Source organism: Eubalaena glacialis, chromosome 2 (genome assembly GCF_028564815.1).
Source record: "Eubalaena glacialis isolate mEubGla1 chromosome 2, mEubGla1.1.hap2.+ XY, whole genome shotgun sequence".
Lineage (NCBI taxonomy): Eukaryota > Metazoa > Chordata > Mammalia > Artiodactyla > Balaenidae > Eubalaena > Eubalaena glacialis.
This window is the reverse complement of record NC_083717.1, coordinates 117,082,322-117,103,181: the sequence shown is the minus strand read 5'-3', so window position 1 is coordinate 117,103,181 and position 20,860 is coordinate 117,082,322. Positions and strand designations below refer to the sequence as shown.

At 41.9% G+C, this 20,860-nt stretch overlaps 1 protein-coding gene across 1 annotated transcript in view; it reads right to left on the bottom strand.

Annotated features, from left to right (window-relative positions):
• RYR3 (ryanodine receptor 3) overlaps positions 1-20,860 on the bottom strand; it is a 372,240-nt gene that overhangs the window by 269,213 nt on the left and 82,167 nt on the right. Inside the window, exons 10-11 of the mRNA XM_061181456.1 lie at positions 17,366-17,440; positions 14,975-15,131 (exon numbers count right to left, since the gene is read on the bottom strand). Of these exons, the coding sequence (XP_061037439.1) occupies positions 14,975-15,131; positions 17,366-17,440 (232 nt within the window). The remainder of the gene's footprint in view (positions 1-14,974; positions 15,132-17,365; positions 17,441-20,860) is intronic.

The following is a 20,860-nucleotide window of genomic DNA, read 5'->3' as shown; positions in this document are numbered from 1 at the left end:
AGATACCCCACATCCAAAGACACAGGAGAAGCCACAGTGAGATGGTAGGAGGGGCGCAATCACAGTAAAATCAAATCCCGTAACTGCTGGGTGGGTGACTCACAGACTAGAGAACACTTATACCACAGAAGTCCACCCACTGGAGTGAAGGTTGTGAGCCCCACGTCAGGATTCCCAACCTGTGGGTCCAGCAATGGGAGGAGGAATTCCTAGAGAATCGGACTTTGAAGCCTAGTGGGAATTGATTGCAGGGCTTTGACAGGACTGGAGGAAACAGAGACTCCACTCTTGGAGGGCACACACAAAGTAGTGTGCACATCGGGACCCAGGGGAAGGAGCAGTGACCCCAGGGGAGACTGAACCAGACCTACGTGCTAGTGTTGGAGGGTTTCCTGCAGAGGCGGGGGGTGGCTGTGTGGCTGTGGCTCACCGTGGGGACAAGGACATTGGCAGCAGAAGTTCTGGGAAGTACTCCTTGGCGTGAGCCCTCCCAGAGTCTGTCATTAGCCCCACCAAAGAGCCCAGGTAGGCTCCAGTGTTGGGTTGCCTCAGGCAAAACAACCAACAGGGAGGGAACCCAGCCCCACCAATCAACAGTCAAGTGGATTAAAGTTTTACTGAGCTCTGCCCACCAGAGCAACAGTCAGCTCTACCCACCACGAGCCCCTCCCATCAGGAAACTTACACAAGCCTCTTAGATAGCCTCATCCACCAGAGGGCAGACAGCAGAAGCAAGAAGAACTACATTCCTGCAGCCTGTGGAACAAAAACCACATTCACAGAAAGATAGACAAGATGAAAAGGCAGAAGGCTATATACCAGATGAAGGAACAAGATAAAACAGCAGAAAAACAACTAAATGAAGTGGAGATAGGCAACCTCCCAGAAAAAGAATTCAGAATAATGATAGTGAAGATGATCCAGGACCTCAGAAAAAGAAAGGAGGCAAGGATCGAGAAGATGCAAGAAATGTTTAACAAAGACCTAGAAGAATTAAAGAACAAACAAACAGAGATGAACAATGCAATAACTGAAATGAAAACTACACTAGAAGGAATCAATAGCAGAATAACTGAGGCAGAAGAACGGATAAGTGACCTGGAAGACAGAACAGTGGGGGCTTCCCTGGTGGCGCAGTGGTTAAGAATCTGCCTGCCAATGCAGGGGACACGGGTTCGAGCCCTGGTCTGGGAAGATCCCACATGCCGCAGAGCAACTAAGCCCGTGAGCCACAACTACTGAGCCTGCGCGTCTGGAGTCTGTGCTCTGTAACAAGAGAGGCCGCAACAGTGAGAGGCCCGCGCACCGCGATGAAGACTGGCCCTCGCTCGCCGCAACTGGAGAAAGCCCTCGCACAGAAACGAAGACCCAACACAGCCATAAATAAATAAATAAATAAATAAATAAATAAATAAATAAATTTATTAAAAAGAAAAAAAGACAGAATGGTGGAATTCACCGCTGCAGAACAGAATAAAGAGAAAAGAATGAAAAGAAATGAAGACAGCCTAAGAGACTTCTGGGACAACATTAAACGCAACAACATTCGCATTACAGGGGTCCCAGAAGGAGAAAACAGAGAGAAAGGACCAGAGAAAATATTTGAAGAGATTATAGTCAAAAACTTCCCTAACATGGGAAAGGAAATAGCCACCCAAGTCCAGGAAGCGCAGCGAGTCCCATACAGGATAAACCCAAGGAGAAACACGCCGAGACACATAGTAATCAAATTGGCAAAAATTAAAGACAAAGAAAAATTATTGAAAGCAGCAAGGGAAAAATGACAAATAGCATACAAGGGAACTCCCATAATGTTAACAGCTGATTTTTCAGCAGAAACTCTACAAGCCACAAGGGAGTGGCATGATATACTTAAACTGATGAAAGGGAAGAACTTACAACCAAGATTACTCTACCTGGCAAGGATCTCATTCAGATTCGATGGAGAAATCAAAAGCTTTACAGACAAGCAAAAGCTAAGGGAATTCAGCACCACCAAACCAGCTCTACAACAAATGCTAAAGGAACTTCTCTAAGTGAGAAACACAAGAGAAAAAACGGATCTACAAAAACAAACCCAAAACAATTAAGAAAATGGTCATAGGAACATACATTTCGATAATTACCTTAAACGTGAATGGATTAAATGCTCCAACCAAAAGACACAGGCTTGCTGAATGGATACAAAAACAAGACCCATATATATGCTGTCTACAAGAGACCCACTTCAGACCTAGGGACACATACAGTCTGAAAGTGAGGGGATGGAAAAAGATATTCCATGCAAATGGAAATCAAAAGAAAGCTGGAGTAGCTATACTCATATCAGATAAAATAGACTTTAAAATAAAGAATGTTACAAGAGACAAGGAAGGACACTACATAATGATCAAGGGATCAATCCAAGAAAAAAATATAACAATTATAAATATATATGCACTCAACATAGGAGCACCTCAATACATAAGGCAACTGCTAACAGCTATGAAAGAGAAAATCGACAGTAACACAGTAATAGTGGGGGACTTTAACATCTTACTTACACCAATGGACAGATCATCCAAACAGAAAATTAATAAGGAAACACAAGCGTTAAATGACACAGTAGACCAGATAGATTTGATTGATATTTATAGGACATTCCATCCAAAAACAGCAGATTACACTTTCTTCTCAAGTGCACACGGAACATTCTCCAGGATAGATCACATCTTGGGTCACAAATCAAGCCTCAGTAAATTTAAGAAAATTGAAATCATATCAAGCATCTTTTCTGACCACAATGCTATGAGATTAGAAATGAATTACAGGGAAAAAAACGTAAAAAACACAAACACATGGAGGCTAAACAATACGTTAGTAAACAACCAAGAGATCACTGAAGAAATCAAAGAGGAAATAAAAAAATACCTAGAGACAAATGACAATGAAAACACGACGACCCAAAACCTATGGGATGCAGCAAAAGCAGTTCTAAGAGGGAAGTTTATAGTTATACAAGCCTACCTTAAGAAACAAGAAAAATCTCAAGCAAACAATCTAACCTTACACCTAAAGGAACTAGAGAAAGAAGAACAAACAAAACCCCAAGTTAGCAGAAGGAAAGAAATCATAAAGATCAGAGCAGAAATAAATGAAATAGAAACAAAGAAAACAATAGCAAAGATCAATAAAACTAAAAGCTGGTTCTTTGAGAAGATAAACAAAATTGATAAACCATTAGCCAGACTCATCAAGAAAAAGAGGGAGAGGACTCAAATCAATAAAATTAGAAATGAAAAAGGACAAGTTACAATAGACACCACAGAAATACAAAGCTTCCTAAGAGACTACTACAAGCAACTCTATGCCAATAAAATGGACAACCTGGAAGAAATGGACTAATTCTTAGAAAGGTATAACCTTACAAGACTGAACCAGGAAGAAACAGAAAATATGAACAGAAAAGTCACAAGTAATGAAATTGAAACTGTGATTAAAAATCTTCCAACAAACAAAAGTCCAGGACCAGATGGCTTCACAGGGGAATTCTATCAAACATTTAGAGAAGAGCTAACACCCATCCTTCTCAAACCCTTCCAAAAAATTGCAGAGGAAGGAACACTCCCAAACTCATTCTATGAGGCCACCATCACCTTGATACCAAAACCAGACAAAGATACTACAAAAAAAGAAAATTACAGACCAGTATCACTGATGAATATAGATGCAAAAATCCTCAACAAAATACTAGCAAACAGAATCCAACAACACATTAAAAGAATCATACACCACGATCAAGTGGGATTTATCCCAGGGATGCAAGGATTCTTCAATATACACAAATCAATCAGTGTGATACACCATATTAACAAATTGAAGAAGGGAAACCATATGATCATTTCAATAGATGCAGAAAAAGCTTTTGACAAAATTCAACACCCATTTATGATAAAAACTCTGCAGAAAGTGGGCATAGAGGGAAGCTACCTCAACATAATAAAGGCCATATATGACAAACCCACAGCAAACATTATTTTCAATGGTGAAAAACTGAAAGCATTTCCTCTAAGATCAGGAACGAGACAAGGATGTCCACTCTCACCACTATTATTCAACATAGTTTTGGAAGTCCTAGCCATGGCAATCAGAGAAGAATAAGAAATAAAAGGAACACAAATTGGAAAAGAAGAAGCAAAACTGTCACTGTTTGCAGATGACATGATACTATACATAGAGAATCCTAAAAATGCCACCAGAAAACCACTAGAGCTAATCAATGAATTTGGTAAAGTTGCAGGATACAAAATTAATGCACAGAAATCTCTTGCATCCCTATACACTAATGATGAAAAATCTGAAAGAGAAATTATGGAAACACTCCCATTTACCATTGCAACAAAAAGAATAAAATACCTAGGAATAAACCTACCTAGGGAGACAAAAGACCTGTATGCAGAAAACTATAAGACACTGATGAAAGAAATTAAAGATGATACCAACGGATGGAGAGATATACCATGTTCTTGGATTGGAAGAATCAATATTGTGAAAATGACTATACTACCCAAAGCAATCTACAGATTCAGTGCAATCCCTATCAAATTACCAATGTCATTTTTTACGGAACTAGAACAAATCATCTTAAAATTTGTATGGAGGCACAAAAGACCCCGAATAGCCAAAGCAGTCTTGAGGGAAAAAAACGGAGCTGGAGGAATCAGACTCCCTGACTTCAGACTATACTACAAAGCTATAGTAATCAAGACAATATGGTACTGGCACAAAAACAGAAACATAGATCAATGGAACAAGATAGAAAGCCCAGAGATAAACCCACGCACCTATGGTCAACTAATCTATGACAAAGGAGGCAAAGATATACAATGGAGAAAAGACGGTCTCTTCAATAAGTGGTGCTGGGAAAACTGGACAGCTACATGTAAAAGAATGAAATTAGAACACTCCCTAACACCATACACAAAAATAAACTCAAAATGGATTCAAGACCTAAATGTAAGACCGGACACTATAAAACTCTTAGAGGAAAACATAGGAAGAACACTCTTTGACATAAATCACAGTAAGATCTTTTTTGATTCACCTCCTAGAGTAATGGAAATAAAAACAAAAATAAACAAATGGCACCAAATGAAACTTCAAAGCTTTTGCACAGCAAAGGAAACCATAAACAAGACGAAAAGACAACCCTCAGAATGGGAGAAAATATTTGCAAACAAATTAACGGACAAAGGATTAATCTCCAAAATATATAAACAGCTCATGCAGCTCAATATTAAAGAAAGAAACAACCCAATCCAAAAATGGGCAGAAGACCTAAATAGACATTTCTCCAAAGAAGACATACAGTTGGCCAAGAAGCACATGAAAAGCTGCTCAACATCTCTAATTATTAGAGAAATGCAAATCAAAACTACAATGAGGTATCACCTCACACCAGTTAGAACGGGCATCATCAGAAAATCTACAAACAACAAATGCTGGAGAGAGTGTGGAGAAAAGGGAACCCTCTTGCACTGTTGGTGGGGATGTAAATTGATACAGCCAGTATGGAGAACAGTATGGAGGTTCCTTAAAAAACTAAAAATAGAATTGCCGTATGATCCAGCAATCTCACTACTGGGCATATACCCAGAGAAAACCATAATTCAAAAAGACACATGCACCCCAATGTTCATTGCAGCACTATTTACAATAGCCAGGTCATGGAAGCAACCTAAATGCCCATCAACAGATGAATGGATAAAGAAGATGTGGCACATATATACAATGGAATATTACTCAGCCATAAAAAGGAACGAAATTGAGTCATTTGTTGAGACGTGGATGGATCTAAAGACTGTCATACAGAGTGAAATAAGTCAGAAAGAGAAAACAAATATTGTATATTAACGCATGTATGTGGAACCTAGAAAAATGGTACAGATGAACCAGTCTGCAGGGCAGAAGTTGAGACACAGATGTAGAGAACAAACGTATGGACACCAAGGGGGGAAAACCATAGTGGGGTGGGATGGTGGTGTGCTGAATTGGGTGATTGGGATTGACATGTATACACTGATGTGTATAAAATTGATGACTAATAAGAACCTGCAGTATAAAAAAACAAACAAACAAACAAACAAAAAAAACAACTAATACTAAACTTTCTTTGGGTTATTTGTATGGAAAATGTTAATATAAATGTTTCAGACATTACATGAAATTTCTAAAAATCTTAAAAAAAAGAAGTGAGAGCATCCCGAGATAGAGAAGCTGGATTTGGCTGACCACAGGTGGGTGAGCTACTTCTGACTTAAGCCATGAACTAATACTCCCCTCTCTGTCTTCACTTGAACATGGCCCCAGATGTATTTACTCTACTGCTAGAAATGGAACCTTCCTATACGACAGGGCTATTTCAGTCACTCCCTTTCAATAACTCCCCAATTCCCACAGAACACAACTCTCACTTCTAAAGTTCTTGTATACCACATGCTTTAACCAAACTGGACTATGTTTCTGTGTCATATCAAGTGTTCCCTCCCTCAGGGCCTTTACTGACATTACACTTCCTGCTTGGAATGCCCCTACTTCATCTCTGTATCTTTTCATCTTATTCATCAAGCCTTTTGCAGATCCACGTGTGCATTTTCTCTGATCTCATGGCACCTCCCTTCCCCTCTCTCAAGGCTCTTTACCATCTTCTGCAATATGAATCCTTTGCTGGTACACTTCCTGTCCCCCGTCTCTAAGGGCAAGACTGAGATTTGTTTGTCTTTACATTTCGCACAATGCTCTGTCTAGGTTGCAAACAATTTGTTTTTGTTTTATTGGTCTGTGGGCATCAAGTTATCTGTTTATCTGCATCAACCTCCCCTACGTTAGATCATGAGTGGATTCCAAGAAGGAACAGGTTACTTGGCCTAATAATGTGTTGAAGGGTAATAATAACCATTACCCCTTGTCTCCACTGAGAGTTTATAAGGAAATGGTTGTGACCACATCATAACTGTCACATAAATATGTATTTAGTTTAGATGATAAGCGGCTGCTCTCCAGATTGATTTAAAATTTCTATAAGGACACAAAAGGGAACTGGAACTAGTATTCGTTTAGTGCCTACTTTGAGTGAAGTATTTTGCCAAGTGCTTTACAATGACAACACCAACATGTGAATTTACCAAAGACCTACACAGTGATGCGTATTAGACATGACACTTTAAAAACATTTTATCTAAACCTTTCAATGGCCCTGCTGTTTTTATTTCTCCTACTTTATAGATGATAAAACTGAGGCTTGCAGAGTTGGAGCAATTTGCTCAAAGCCCTGTAGCTAGTAAGCAATGGAAGAAAATCCAAAGACTAGTGTAATTCCAAAGCCCGTTTGTCATTTGAACATAATTTCTTGAATGGTAACTATCAGCACAGTTAAGTATTGATTGTATTAATGTTTATGTGTTTGAATGCTGTTATAAAGAAGAAGTGGAAAATATATGTTATCATTTTGTGAAAAAAATGGCTCTGGGTTCTAAAGTATAAACTTTAGGAGTCATACATACAAACCACTGATGACAACAAGGTGATATGGTTTATATTCAAGGTGCAACTGGAATTTGGAAGAGAGAACAACTCACTCTGCCTGGGGAGTTCGGGATGATTTTATACCAATTGCCACTTTATGTGAGCTTGGCTAGGAGAAAGAGGAGAGACGGGGAATATGGAAGGGGTCGACATTCTAGTAAGATGGCTATAGTGTGGCAAGGGGGTGGTGAAGTCCAGAAAAGGACCTGAACAACAGGACTCTGACTTTATCCTATAGGTGCATGTTTCTCAAACTCACACTGTTCACAGACTTTCTGTGGGAAAAGAGGACTTTGGACAGTACTGTATCTTCTTCAAGGAGTCAAAGGGAACATTAGGATAGTATAAAATGGACTCTTATGAGACTAGCAAAAAGAAACAAAACAACCTATTCAACTCTGTTTAACGTAGCATTTTACTTTAAAAAAATTGTTTTTTCATAGAATTATTGTTTGGAACACCTCTTGGAAAAAGCTAGCATAGGTAATGGGAATCCATTGAGAATTTGAAGTGGGGGTAACACAAGGGTTGCATCTTAGAACAATTGTTCCAGCAGCAATGTGAATGACGGATTGAAAAGAAACAAAGGCATAGAGATGGACGAGTTTTAGTTATGGTATTAGAAATCTAGCACGATACCTGGCACAGAGTAGGTCCTAATTCGTGTTTACTATTAGAGTGAAATTTGCTGCATTTGACATATTGAAGCCACCTACATTCACAGAGGACAAAAAAGTACCTTTCCAACAGACAGGAAACAATCAAAAAAGATTCAGAGGAAAAGGAGATATGGGAAGATGGGCCCCATTCATGGATGCTGCGGTCAGCCATCAACAAAGTGCTGGTGAGACCATTCCTTCCTAAAAGTCTCAGGAGAAACCTTGAGAAATCACCTTTAGGTTCACTTCTCCACCAATATAGTCCCCTTCTGAATTTCTGATCTCGAATGGGAGGTCTTAGAATGGCCTTAAAAAATTGCACGCTGCAGGATACTGCAAGGAGCCTGGCTGGCCCCAGGGCTGGCTGCAGAGCCTCTGCTGGGTGGGAAGCCAATGACAGATCCTCTGCCATTTCCAGCACGCTAGGGGAGCAGGCCTGTCTGGCTCATTAGGGAAGGTGCATTTCGTGAGCAGACGTCACTGTGCTGGGCTCTTTCCTCCGTCTTTCTCATCAATCCCTCCCTACATGATCACCTTCAGGTAGGCAGCACTCCTGCCATTTCATGGATAAGGAAACACTCTCTTAGGTCATCTTCCTGGTCTCATTTAATCCTCATAACAATCCTTCAGGACATACTTCTTTACTCTCGTGTTTTACAAAAAGAGACAGGAAAACTGAACAGCACATGGCAGAGCCAGGATTCAAACCCAGGTTTCCTCCACTTCAAAGCCCAGGGTTCTCCTTGACTGCCTCTCTATCTGGTCCACTTTGAACAATCAAGTCTTGGGAAATTGTCGAGTTAAATTTTAAAAATGCTTTGTAGGTTCCATTTAAAATTAAACTGCAGGAGGTGGTGCTGTCTTGGGATGATTGAATCTCAAGGTCCATGTTTTCTTCTTTCCCCTTCCCTCCTTTCCTCCATACCCTCTCTTTCCCCAACTGAGAACTTGGTGAGGAAATGGACAGAGCAAGCAAGGGGACAGGCACAAACAGCACTACTTCAGTGCTTGTGATTTCACAGAGGGATGCTGTGAGCCCCGCTGCCCTCTTGTTTCGGGCGGGGCCGCTGAGGTTAAAAAGCTCAAGAGGTAGTTCGATAGGGATTGCATTGAATCTGTAGATTGCTTTGGGTAGTAGAGTCATTTCCACAATGTTGATTCTTCCAATCCAAGAACATGGTATATCTCTCCATCTATTTGTATCATCTTTAATTTCTTTCATCAGTGTCTTATAATTTTCTGCATACAGGTCTTTTGTCTCCTTAGGTAGGTTTATTCCTAGATATTTTATTCTTTTTGTTGCAATGGTAAACGGGAGTGTTTTCTTAATTTCACTTTCAGATTTTTCATCATTAGTGTATAGGGATGCAAGAGATTTCTGTGCCTTAATTTTGTATCCTGCTACTTTACCAAATTCATTGATTAGCTCTAGTAGTTTTCTGGTAGCATCTTTAGGATTCTCTATGTATAGTATCATGTCATCTGCATACAGCCACTATGGAGAACAGTATGGAGGTTCCTTAAAAAACTAAAAATAGAACTACCATACGACCCAGCAATCCCACTACTGGCCATATACCCTGAGAAAACCATAATTCAAAAAGAGTCATGTACCAAAATGTTCATTGCAGCTCTATTTACAATAGCCAGGACCTGGAAGCAACCTAAGTGTCCATCATCGGATGAATGGATAAAGAAGATGTGGCACATATATACAATGGAATATTACTCAGCCATAAAAAGAAATGAAATGGAGTTATTTGTAGTGAGGTGGATGGAGTTAGAGTCTGTCATACAGAGTGAAGTAAGTCAGAAAGAGAAAAACAAATACAGTATGCTAACACATATATATGGAATCTAAGGGGGAAAAAAAAAAGGTCATGAAGAATCTAGTGGCAAGATGGGAATAAAGACACAGACCTACTAGAGAATGGACTTGAGGATTTGGGGAGGGGGAAGGGTAAGATGTGACAAAGAGAGAGAGTGGCATGGACATATATACACTACCAAACGTAAAATAGATAGCTAGTGGGAAGCAACCGCATAGCACAGGGAGATCAGCTCTGTGCTTTGTGACCACCTAGAGGGGTGGGATAGGGAGGGTGGGAGGGAGGGAGATGTAAGAGGGAAGAGATATGGGAACATATGTATATGTATAACTGATTCACTTTGTCATAAAGCAGAAACTAACACACGATTGTAAAGCAATTATACTCCAATAAAGATGTGAAAAAAAGAAAAAAGCTCAAGAGGATCCGGTCTACAGGGATGCTTTCCACTCATAGCAGAGAGAGCAGTGGGCAGTTTTTAAAGGGGAAGTCATGTTTGGCCAAGAACACAGATCTTAACATATAGCAGATATTTGATGAATGTTGACGGAACTGAACTGAATGTTTTTATACACTGAGGAAAAATTTCCTCCAGTTGAGAACAGTGATAGCTCTCTGCCTTTATGTAACAAAGGAGGCAAAATTTGAGACTATCTCAATCATTCAAAACTTATGGTAGAGTCATTAAAAGTAGCCATAAAATAAATGGCTTCATATAATAAGGCTTGCTTTAACATTATTAATTCACCATTCCCTGAAATGAACTGAGTGATATAAACTGGCGTGGAGACATGACATCTAAATAGACAGTCTTGCTGTGCCAGAGTAAATATTAAATCGCATCACCCGACAATCCTTGGGGAATGGCCTTGCAATGTCAAGACCATGGGAAAATGATGTGAAATCAGGTTCACAGAAATTTGACTTCGATGTTCAAATTAATGAATCTCTCTCCTTAAGTGTTTATAGGGGTTGTGTTATGATCGAAAATGATTACACAATGATGAGAAAATCTATGAAGAGGATGGAGGTTAAAATAGAACGGATTTCACTCTGTATTAGCCTATGACCACATTTATGTAACCCTTCAGCGAGCAATGTTCAAACTTACTACATGCTACACACTGTGTGGGGTGCAGAGGTACAGAAACGGCTGGGGGCATGTGTGCTCCTTGTCATCCAGGAGCTCCCTGTCGAGTGAGTGGTGACTGTAACGGAACCGTGAACAGGGCCCTGCTGGAGGGAAGTGGAAGGGCCTTCTTCCCGTGAGGGGCACTTGACATTTGTCTGAAGGATGAGGAGGAGTTCGCTGATGACGGTACGTGGAGGGTTAAAAGGGTACAGGTTTAGCAATGAGAAAAGATAACATGTTCAAAGACGATACGTATTTAGTATGCTAGAGCTCAAGGCAAGAGTGAGCTGGTGGCCAGAGATACCATGGAAGGGCAGGCAGGGGTCGGCCCTTAAAGCATCTTTTATGACAGACTTCAAATGAGCTGCAACTAGATTAAGAATTGTGTTCAAGGTTCCACAGAGGGTAGACGGGAGTCAAGGCCAGATCTAGGTGACCTGGAAGCCATTTTCGATCTTACACGCTACTCCTTCCAGATTAAGGGAATAGGTGCGATGCTGTGATTCACAGCCCTCAATACCTCCCAGGCCTCCAGTTTGATTTGGATCCCCTGCTGAAGGAGACGAATGCAAGCTCTGACCGAGATCCCATTCTGCTCATTCACATAGTTTGCTCAGAGACCACAGTTTGATTCCATCTGAGCCAGGCCAGGCCAATGACTGCAGCCGATGCTCGGCCTTGACCCCCCCCACCCAGTAAGGCTCAGTCACGCCCCCGTCCTGTCGTGCGGGTACAAGATTCACAGGGGCACCTGCCATCTTCCTCGTCAGGACAGTTTGCTGAGGATATGAACACACACGTGCGGCTGTCCTAGGGCCCCGGGTCGTGCAGTCATAGCTGTCACGGGCTCATGCAGCCTGACAGGAAACATGGGGCGGCGGGAAGCCCATCACTGCCAGTGACTCAGAGCCCAGCAGCCTCCCAGAACATAGGAGCCTAAACAGTGTTCCTTCCGGGAGTCTCTTCTCCTGTTCTCCAGATTCTCCAGCATACAGAGAAGATCAGACGAATAGCCCCACTCAACCCCATTCACTGAGGCACAAAGGACTCACTATCTCCCCCTCTCAACCTTCCCACTGAGTCCCCCCAAACCCTGTGCCACCACCCAGATCCTGACACGCTCTTTCAGACCCCTGTCTGCCGTCTGCTCCATCACCTAACACCTGGTACAGGCGAGAGCTGGCAAGACAAATCAGAGCCTTCCCACTGTTGAAAAACAGAGCCACAAATCTCTCTGCTGGGGAACAATATTCCCCAGTGAAGGGAAGCAGAGTGGAGAGTGTATTTAAGGAAGAGAGCCTGCACCAAGTAAGGTAAAAGTACATTTACTTAGGAGGAGTCTGGAGGCCCAGAGAAGCCAAGGCATCTCTAGAGTTCTTCCCCAGGAGCTCTTTGGATCGTGGACAGCAGAACTACATGTTCCCACATGTTCTTCCTTCCTGTGCAGCTTCACAGTTAAGATGCCCAATGCCCTGTCCACACAATGTCCCAAGGAAGCTCCGATCTCCTGGGGGACGCAGCCTTATCTTGGCCTGACATGGAGACTAGGTCACTTTAATTTCAGTTCCTTTCAAGTTAAAAGGAAGGTAGCTGGACTGAACACTGCTGCACCGAGAGTTATTTAAACCTCCAACATTGTGACGCCAATGAAATGCAACCACATTGCCAAGTGCACAGGACAATGTGCTCATGGGTGACTTCATCCAGCTCTGCTATGCTGGCAGCCCCCTGGTACCATGATGCCTTTCAGCCATCAGCTGCTGGCCTCCCTGTGCACGGAAACCGGGGGGGAGGGACTTGCGGAGATAAGGAATGAGCTTTTGGAGGGTAAAATGTGCTCACAGGCTGGAAGTGGTGCCGAGTAGAAGGAATGTTACGAGGACTCTCCGTGATACTCTGAGCTTTTTTGGCTTCCCGCAGAGGCCACAGCACAGGGCTGAGCCATGCTCCACGAGGCTAAGCCAAGAAAGGAAAGGAATGGAAGAGTCCCCTTGGAACAGGATCCTGCCAGCTGCCTGGAAGGCCACCTGATTCTTCTGCTGTCACAAGAGAAGGCTCTTTCCGCAGTGGTAAAGACCTCAGTGTCAGGGTTTGTCCCAGGGCTGAGACTGGGGTAGAACACTCAAATAAGGGACAAGCCAAGCTGGCATTCTTAGAAAGGTATTTACATGGTCACCAGCTATGATGAGTCACTTCTTATTTTCCACCCCTCCCGACCCTCCCACACCTGCTCTCCCTCCCACACTTCATGTCCAGGTTGCCTCGTAGGGAAGAATGGGATCTTGCTCATCTCTGCTCTTAGGACTTTTGTGTTGCTTTGTTTCACTGCTCCTTTTAGCCAGTTGCAATGTCCTAACGCACTTCCTAGAGGCCCGAATGTTTTACTCCATGGTCATAAACTTGAATTTAAAATCCTTCTTGTGTTGAGGATCTTAAAAAAAACAAAAGCAAGGGTAACATGAAGGAGATGAGCTCCGAAAACCAGAATGAAGTCAAGGAGCTAACGTGCCATTGGAAGAGAAGCAGACAGAAGGAGATGCTTGAAGGGAATTTATGGCAGGAAGCTCTCATTTCTTAAGGTTTGAACCATGGGTGTAGGAAAAGCCTAACTCTGATACAGGGCAACTAGGGAAGAAAAATCTCTGTGTCAGAGATTCTCTGCCTAAAAATACTTCAGGACCATAAAAGGAGGGAAAAAAGGAGTGTGACTCCCTGTCTCAAGGAAGACAGTGCTGAAAGACCGGCCTCTCTGATTCATTATGAAGCAGAGATGTCCCGCAGGAACGCAGCTGTCAGCTTGACACCGAGTCCTACATGAACGGAATCATCAATAAGCCTTTACTGAAATCGTGTTGAGAACACAAATCAAGATCTATTTCTGGAAAAGAGCAAAGAAGAATGAAGCTAGAGAGGAAGCTCCCAACGGAGATGCTGACCTGTCCTCTTAGGAGGTGCAGGCTCCCTGATAACTATGCGTATGTTGGGCAGAGCCCTTCTCATGCTTGGCTGATCTTTCCAGAACAATCATAAAGTAACAGAGCACGGAACTGTCTGTCAGAAGTTAGCTCAGCGTGCAATTCCGACCATCCAAGTAGATCCAGCTCTGAGTTACGCAGAGTCAAAACCTGGCTGACCGTTAAAGATAGAGGTTTAAAAAAATATCTGTCTTTCCACACACCAAGTGGCAAAGCTACATGTCTGGGGTTAACATGGTGACCACAGAATCCACTCTTAAAGAAGGCTGGGGATGGACAGGCCAGAGCTAAGACATCTGGAGAGAACAGACGACCCAGGAAAAGGAACTAGTAACACTGTATAATATAAATAACTGCAAGACGATGTCATGTCCAGAATTACACCTTCTCTGCATCTTTCTGAAAGAAATCACTTCCTTGATTTAAATAAATGTAGCACTGAAACTTATGCCTCCATGTTACCCTTGCTTTATGGGAGTGAAGCATATGACTTAAGAGTATTAAAAACAATTCAGAACATATTTAACTACAACAATATTTTCCATTAGCCTCTGAGCAACGCTGTCCCTTCCTGTGAACATTTTTGTTTTCTAGGGCTTTCTACTCTCCTTTAAAGTTTTTCTCTCTTAAGACTTCAACCTTCAACCAAGGTAACCATTCCTCTATGAACTCAATTCAAAAGATAAGAGAACAAAGTGTTTATCATAGGTCTAATTTCCAATTCCATTTTGTTCCAGCCTACTTTTTTTTCAGTCACCGTTCTACCTGGAGGTTTCAGAGCTTTCACTTTGAGAACAAGGTCGAAGTGCACCTCACCTTTGATGCTCGGAAAGAGAAGGCCGTGGACTTGGTGTCTGATTTTCCCCGGTCTTGCAGTATAAGGCCTTGGTCCTCTGTCAAGGCCAGGTAGTGGCCTGTGGTGAGATGCCGAAGTCGGAAAGCCTGGCCCCATCTGACGTTACTGCCACTCCAACTGGGCAGATGAAACAGACAAGAAATTGCATTTACACAAAAATAAGTCTTTTTCAATATTTATCCTGTGCTTTTTCACACATGCCTTCTGGAGTTCATCCCCTGACTCCTGGCTTGCTCTAGGATTGCATGCCTGCCTACAACTCAGCATGGTGTTCTCTAATGAACTCTCTTAAGATCACCAACAAGGAACGTGGTCCTGGGGGCAGGTCAGTGGTTTAATGTAACTGGAAGTCCCAAGCTTCCAATTTTTCCTTCACTCCACTGAAGTGTCTCGATGCCAAAACCACAAAAAAAAAAAAAAAAAAAAAAAAAAAGGGAAGCTTGCCTTTTTAGAGAAACTTATTTCTGGGAAAGTGAAGCATTTCCAAAAGTGCCATCACAATTCAAGCATTTTACTACCACCACTAATTTGAAAAGAGACACACACCCCTATGTTCACTGCAGCATTATTTACAATAGCCAAGATATGGAAGTAACCTAACTGTTCATCAATAAAGAAAATGTGCCGTATACACATATACAATGGAATACTATTCAGTCATAAAAACAGAATGAAATTGTGCCATTTGCGACAACATGGATGGACCTTGAGGGTATTATCCTAAGTGAAATAAATCAGACTGAGTAAGACAAATACCATATGATTTCACTCATATGTGAGTGAAACAAATGAGCAAACAAAGAAAACAACATAAATTTCATAGATACAGAGAATAGACTGGCAGTTGTGAGAGGAGGCAGGTTGGGGAGGTGGGAGAAGTGAGTAAAGGGGATCAAGAGGTACAAAGTTCCATGGTCCTACATCAAAAGGTTGGCATTCAACAAAAGTCATGTTAAGTGTTAGGGTAGGAATTATTCACCGAATAATCTGTATCTAATTTATCTTTTCAGTTAGAACAAAATGTTTCAGGAATACACATAACAGCTTTTAAAATGACCCTCCTCTTGATCTAATTCTTTGGAGCTCCAAAGAATCCAAATAACATTGATAAAAGGCTTAAATTCTTCATATTTAAGACTCTGGGGAAATAAACAAAGAACCACAACTGGAACTATATATATATATATATATATATATATATATATACTTATTTTGATTTTTTAAAAAGTCCATTAAACAAGAACCAAGCCCTAATACCCTGAAAAAAAAAGAGTATGATAATATAAGAATTTCAACAGGCTTGAAAGAGAATATAAATACCACAAGCCAGCTAACAAGTAGATGCTCCTTAGAACCAGGATTCTTTCAACCAGCCACCTCCAGAGTTTCTCAGTAAAAAATTTGACTGTACCTGCATGTGTGTGTGTGAAAGAAGTTCTAATGTTTTCTCCTGATCTCCAGTGGATTATCTTGAGGACCCCCTGGGGGGCATATAGCGTCCCCCCCAATTAGAGAGATTTTACTTTGAACAAGTGTTCAGGGAGAGACTGAGCAGAGAGCTAGAGGGAAAGGCAGAGAGGGAAAACCAAAAATGGCAACACTGACCCTCCTCTCACCCCGAGCAGTTTAGCTCTAACCTAACTTGTGACCCCTCTAGGCAAAATAAAGGTCCAGAGCTTAACTGGACACCCCCTTCAGTAGTCTGATGTTTAGAGATGCCATGTTTTTACTCAAGTACCTGTATCCAAAGTCTCAGCCTCCCATTCCTTCATCCAGGTACAACTGTTTCTGACAAGTTCTGATAAATACAGTTTCCTTCACAGCTACACTTCCAGTAATGTTTTAGTCTTCCCTACCTCATGCGATTACAGTACTCTGCCATTTAAAGCTAACTTTGCACTGGAGCCAACAAGGCTACCGGGAGGAGGAAAACCTACCTGGGTTCCAGAGAATCTACTTAAGAAAATAAATGGGCGAACAGCTTTGATGGCTTTCGGTGAACATGTCTGTGCTTGCCTTTTATAGCATAGCCACTGCAAGGGCAGCAGGAGCTGGGGGTTTGGTTCAAGGCAGCAGAGCTTGCTGGCTTCAGAGTCAAAACAGAGGTCTTGGAAATCGTGTGTGTGTGTGTGTGTGTGTGTGTGTGTGTGTGTGTGTCTGACTGCGTGCGTGCTCGTGTGCGTGCATCTTAAAAACAAAAAACAAAGTCACAGACATTTCAGAATTTAGCTCTTGGCCAAGGAACTTCTGAGAGTTTGCCAGGTGATATGGAACAAATGAAACATTTAAGACAATGGACTGTCCTGGAAAAGAAAATCCTTGAAAAGAATGCCCCCCTGACACTCCATTACCTTATCCGAAGGGGTTCCACTCTCCACAGAGATCTGGCTCTCGTGCCAGCTCCCCCAGCTTCGTAGTATATCCTCCTGTGAGCAGAGTTGGAGATTAGCTCCTCTGTGCGGGATGCTGACCAGCACTGGGCAGGGAACAGCTCCCTGCAGAGGCTGCTCAGAACCCGCTGTATTTCGAAGCCCTCACAGAGTCAGCAAAATGAGAAGCAAGAGTCAAAGGAAGGCACTACTTCCCAGTCTCTCTTATAAGGGAAAAAGGGTGCTAAAGAGGAGGGAACTGCTGGCCGCTTACTCATCAGGGACACTCATGGACCGTCAGGTGTACAATGGAAAAGGACTGTCTCTATTTCCACATCAGGAGTCAAAACAGCCCAGTCACACCATCAGACGAGATACCAAATGCTCCAATTCTTTCTCGTTCAGCTCGCTGATGCAGTTTCACATCTTTAGAAAATGTATTTGTACTTGTAAAACATATACATAGTACAGTGTGAATTCATTCCCATTGTTCTAGGAAGCTGGGCACAAAGCTCTATTCTCAGTTGCTGTTGTCTCCTTTCCTGCATTAACAATAATCTTTTAATGTGTTTTTAACTAAAATGTTTATTTTGGAATAACTCTAGATTTATAAAAAAAAAGTTGCAAAGACAGTCCAGAGAGCTTCCGTATAGTCTCACCCAGTTTCCCCTACGGTTATCATCTTACATTACTATGGTACAGTTGTCAGAACTAAGAAACCAACATTGGCACATTATTACTAACTAAACTCAAGACTTTATTTGGATTTCATCAGTTTTTCTATTAATTCTTTTCCTGTTCCAGGAGCCCATCCTGGAGGTCGCATTGCATTTAGTTGTTATGTTTTCCCTGTTTCCTTTGGTCTGTTAGAGTTTCTTAGTCTTTCCTTGTTTTTCAGGACTCTGCTAGTTTGGAGGAGTACGGGTCAGGCATTCTGTAACATGTCCCACGAATTGGGTTTGTCTGATGTTTATCTGATGATTATCAAAGTCTGATTTTTAATCCATACAATTGGGACCAACCCATCTATATCACAGATTATGAGGAATTAAATGAACTCTTAGTTTAAAGGTATGTCTCGTGATAGTGGTCCCTGGATTACTTGGTATACTGAATCCAGATACTTTCTGAGAATCTTGTGACCTTGGATCAACACTGATCATTTAACTGCATTTAATTTCACTAATTTAAAATGCTACCTCTACTACAGAGGGTTTGTATATATCAGAACCGAATTACTCAAACTCCAGAAGAATCTTGATCTAAATTTTAAGACAACACGTAATCAATTGAGGGGAAGAGGAAATGTGTGGTAATTATTTCCTTCTCCCAAGAAGTATTATAATTATGAGTTGGTTAAAAATATGGGCTTGGGAGTCAGGCAGACCTGAATTTGAATCTATTAGCTGTGTGACCTTGTCAAGTCCCTTCAAATCTCTGTGTATCAGTTTCCTCACCTGTAAAATGAGCCTAATAAGGGTACTTAAGTCACAGAATGGTTGTGAGCATTTCATGTTTGTTTTTTTTAAAATAATGAATGTGCACAAAGATGTTCGTGGGTGTACAAAATACTATGTATTGTTGATTTTTCCAAATTTTGTTTAAATACAGATGTTTATAAATGTGCATCAAAAGCTACATTACCTGGCACAGAAATCCAATAAAACACTATATTAACAGTGGTTACCTTTTGGTGGTGGGATTATAGAAGACATTCTAAACCTTTTTCAAATGTATGTACTATCAGGAAATATGTAGTAAATATTAAGAAAGAAATCCTATGCTACTGCAGAGCTCCAACACCCCAGGTGTCTCTGGGCCAGGCCCAGAATAGTAACGATGCTGTACTGACCTAGCCCTGCAGGAAAATTTGTTGAGATTTTCACTGATGCTTCTCCATCCTCAATGAGAGCAAAAAGGGTCTCGGAAAGGGTGGAGCAGATCACCCTAGGTCCCATGATTTGAGAACTCTCTCCCTCTGACATTTAAAGAATTCTAGAAGGTTAGTCCTTCCCACCTAGGAAATGCGGGTGGCTTGCTCCATTGAATCTCGCAAGGTTACAGAGGTTGAAACAACCTGCCCCCGTTCTCTAAAACAATTACCCAAGGAGAGGAGGTGAGTGGGTGGGGAGCTGAGGTGCTCTGAAAGCTTGGCTGACAGCTTAGCCTTAGCTTCAGTAAGTTAAGTGACTTATTCCAGGATGCTTGACAATCCTGAGGCAGAGCCAAGGATCACAGCTCAGAATGTTAGATTATTCTTTTGGCTTTGCACCCTGGGACGGTCAGCCTGTCTACCCAGCCTGGCTGCTCTCAGGCTTTACAAGGAATAGAAATGATTTCCTCTGGAAAGTCAGCCCCATTACAGTAGAATCACTTGCATGCCTTCCTGACTCTGGGCACCTTTTTGTGTATTCTTGATTTCCTATTCCTTTGTGCTCTCCCAAATTTCAGTATTCCTGGCTATCCTGGCCAGTTCTGAGGATTTACCTGATGACACATGACAATGATGAGGCTTATCACTCACCTCATCTAGACAGCAAATAATGCCAAAGCATCCTGTGTTGAATGAGAGACCAGTTGCTACAAAACTCCAAGTTCCAGTATAAGGAGCCACTGCTGACTCACCCCAGTGTCAACTCCTTTATAGGAATAGTCTTTTTATTTTTCCTTACAAAGGAAAGGAATAGTCTTTTTATTTTTATCTGTCGATTTCTTTTTTTCCCCCAAAATACAAATTAGATCACGTGAAATCCTCAGCCAAAGGAAGGCCACCTTTGCTCTTAACTCATGCCTGCCTCAGGGGGCCCATTCTGGGAATTCCTCTCTATCTGTTTCACTCTCCCCAGCACCTTCTTTCAAATACTTGTCCAGCCTTTCTTTTGGGTCAGGATCTTGTTGAACCACTCAACAGGAGTGCCCACCAAACGACAAGCTTCTCCAAGTAGCATTGTTTCTGCCCAGATGCTTCTAATTTGGTTCTAAATTTAATGACAGGTGCATGTGTGTGTGTGGGAGGGGTAAAGGGCCATGCAAATGTTATCATTTTAATTGTTTCCAAATTCCTTTCCTTAAAAAAAGAATAGGAATGGGAAGAGAGAACTAGTGTGTTTTGACATGTTCCATCTTAGATGTAGCCAACTCTGCAAAACTCACTAACAAAACTTCAGTTCTGTATCCACCTGCAAGCTTTTGCCTTACTGCAGCAGGATATTAAAGAGACAGTATGTGGGCTACTGCATAATTTCACTGTTTAAAAAAAAAGGAGGGCTTCCCTGGTGGCGCAATGGTTAAGAATCCGCCTGTCAATGCAGGGGACGTGGGTTCAATCCCTGGTCCGGGAAGATCCCACATGCTGCGGAGCAACTAAGCCCGTGCACCACACCTACTAAGCCCGCATGCCACAACTACTGAAGCCCGTGCACCGAGAGCCCACGCACCGCAACAAGAGAAGCCACTATAATGAGAAGCCTGCGCACC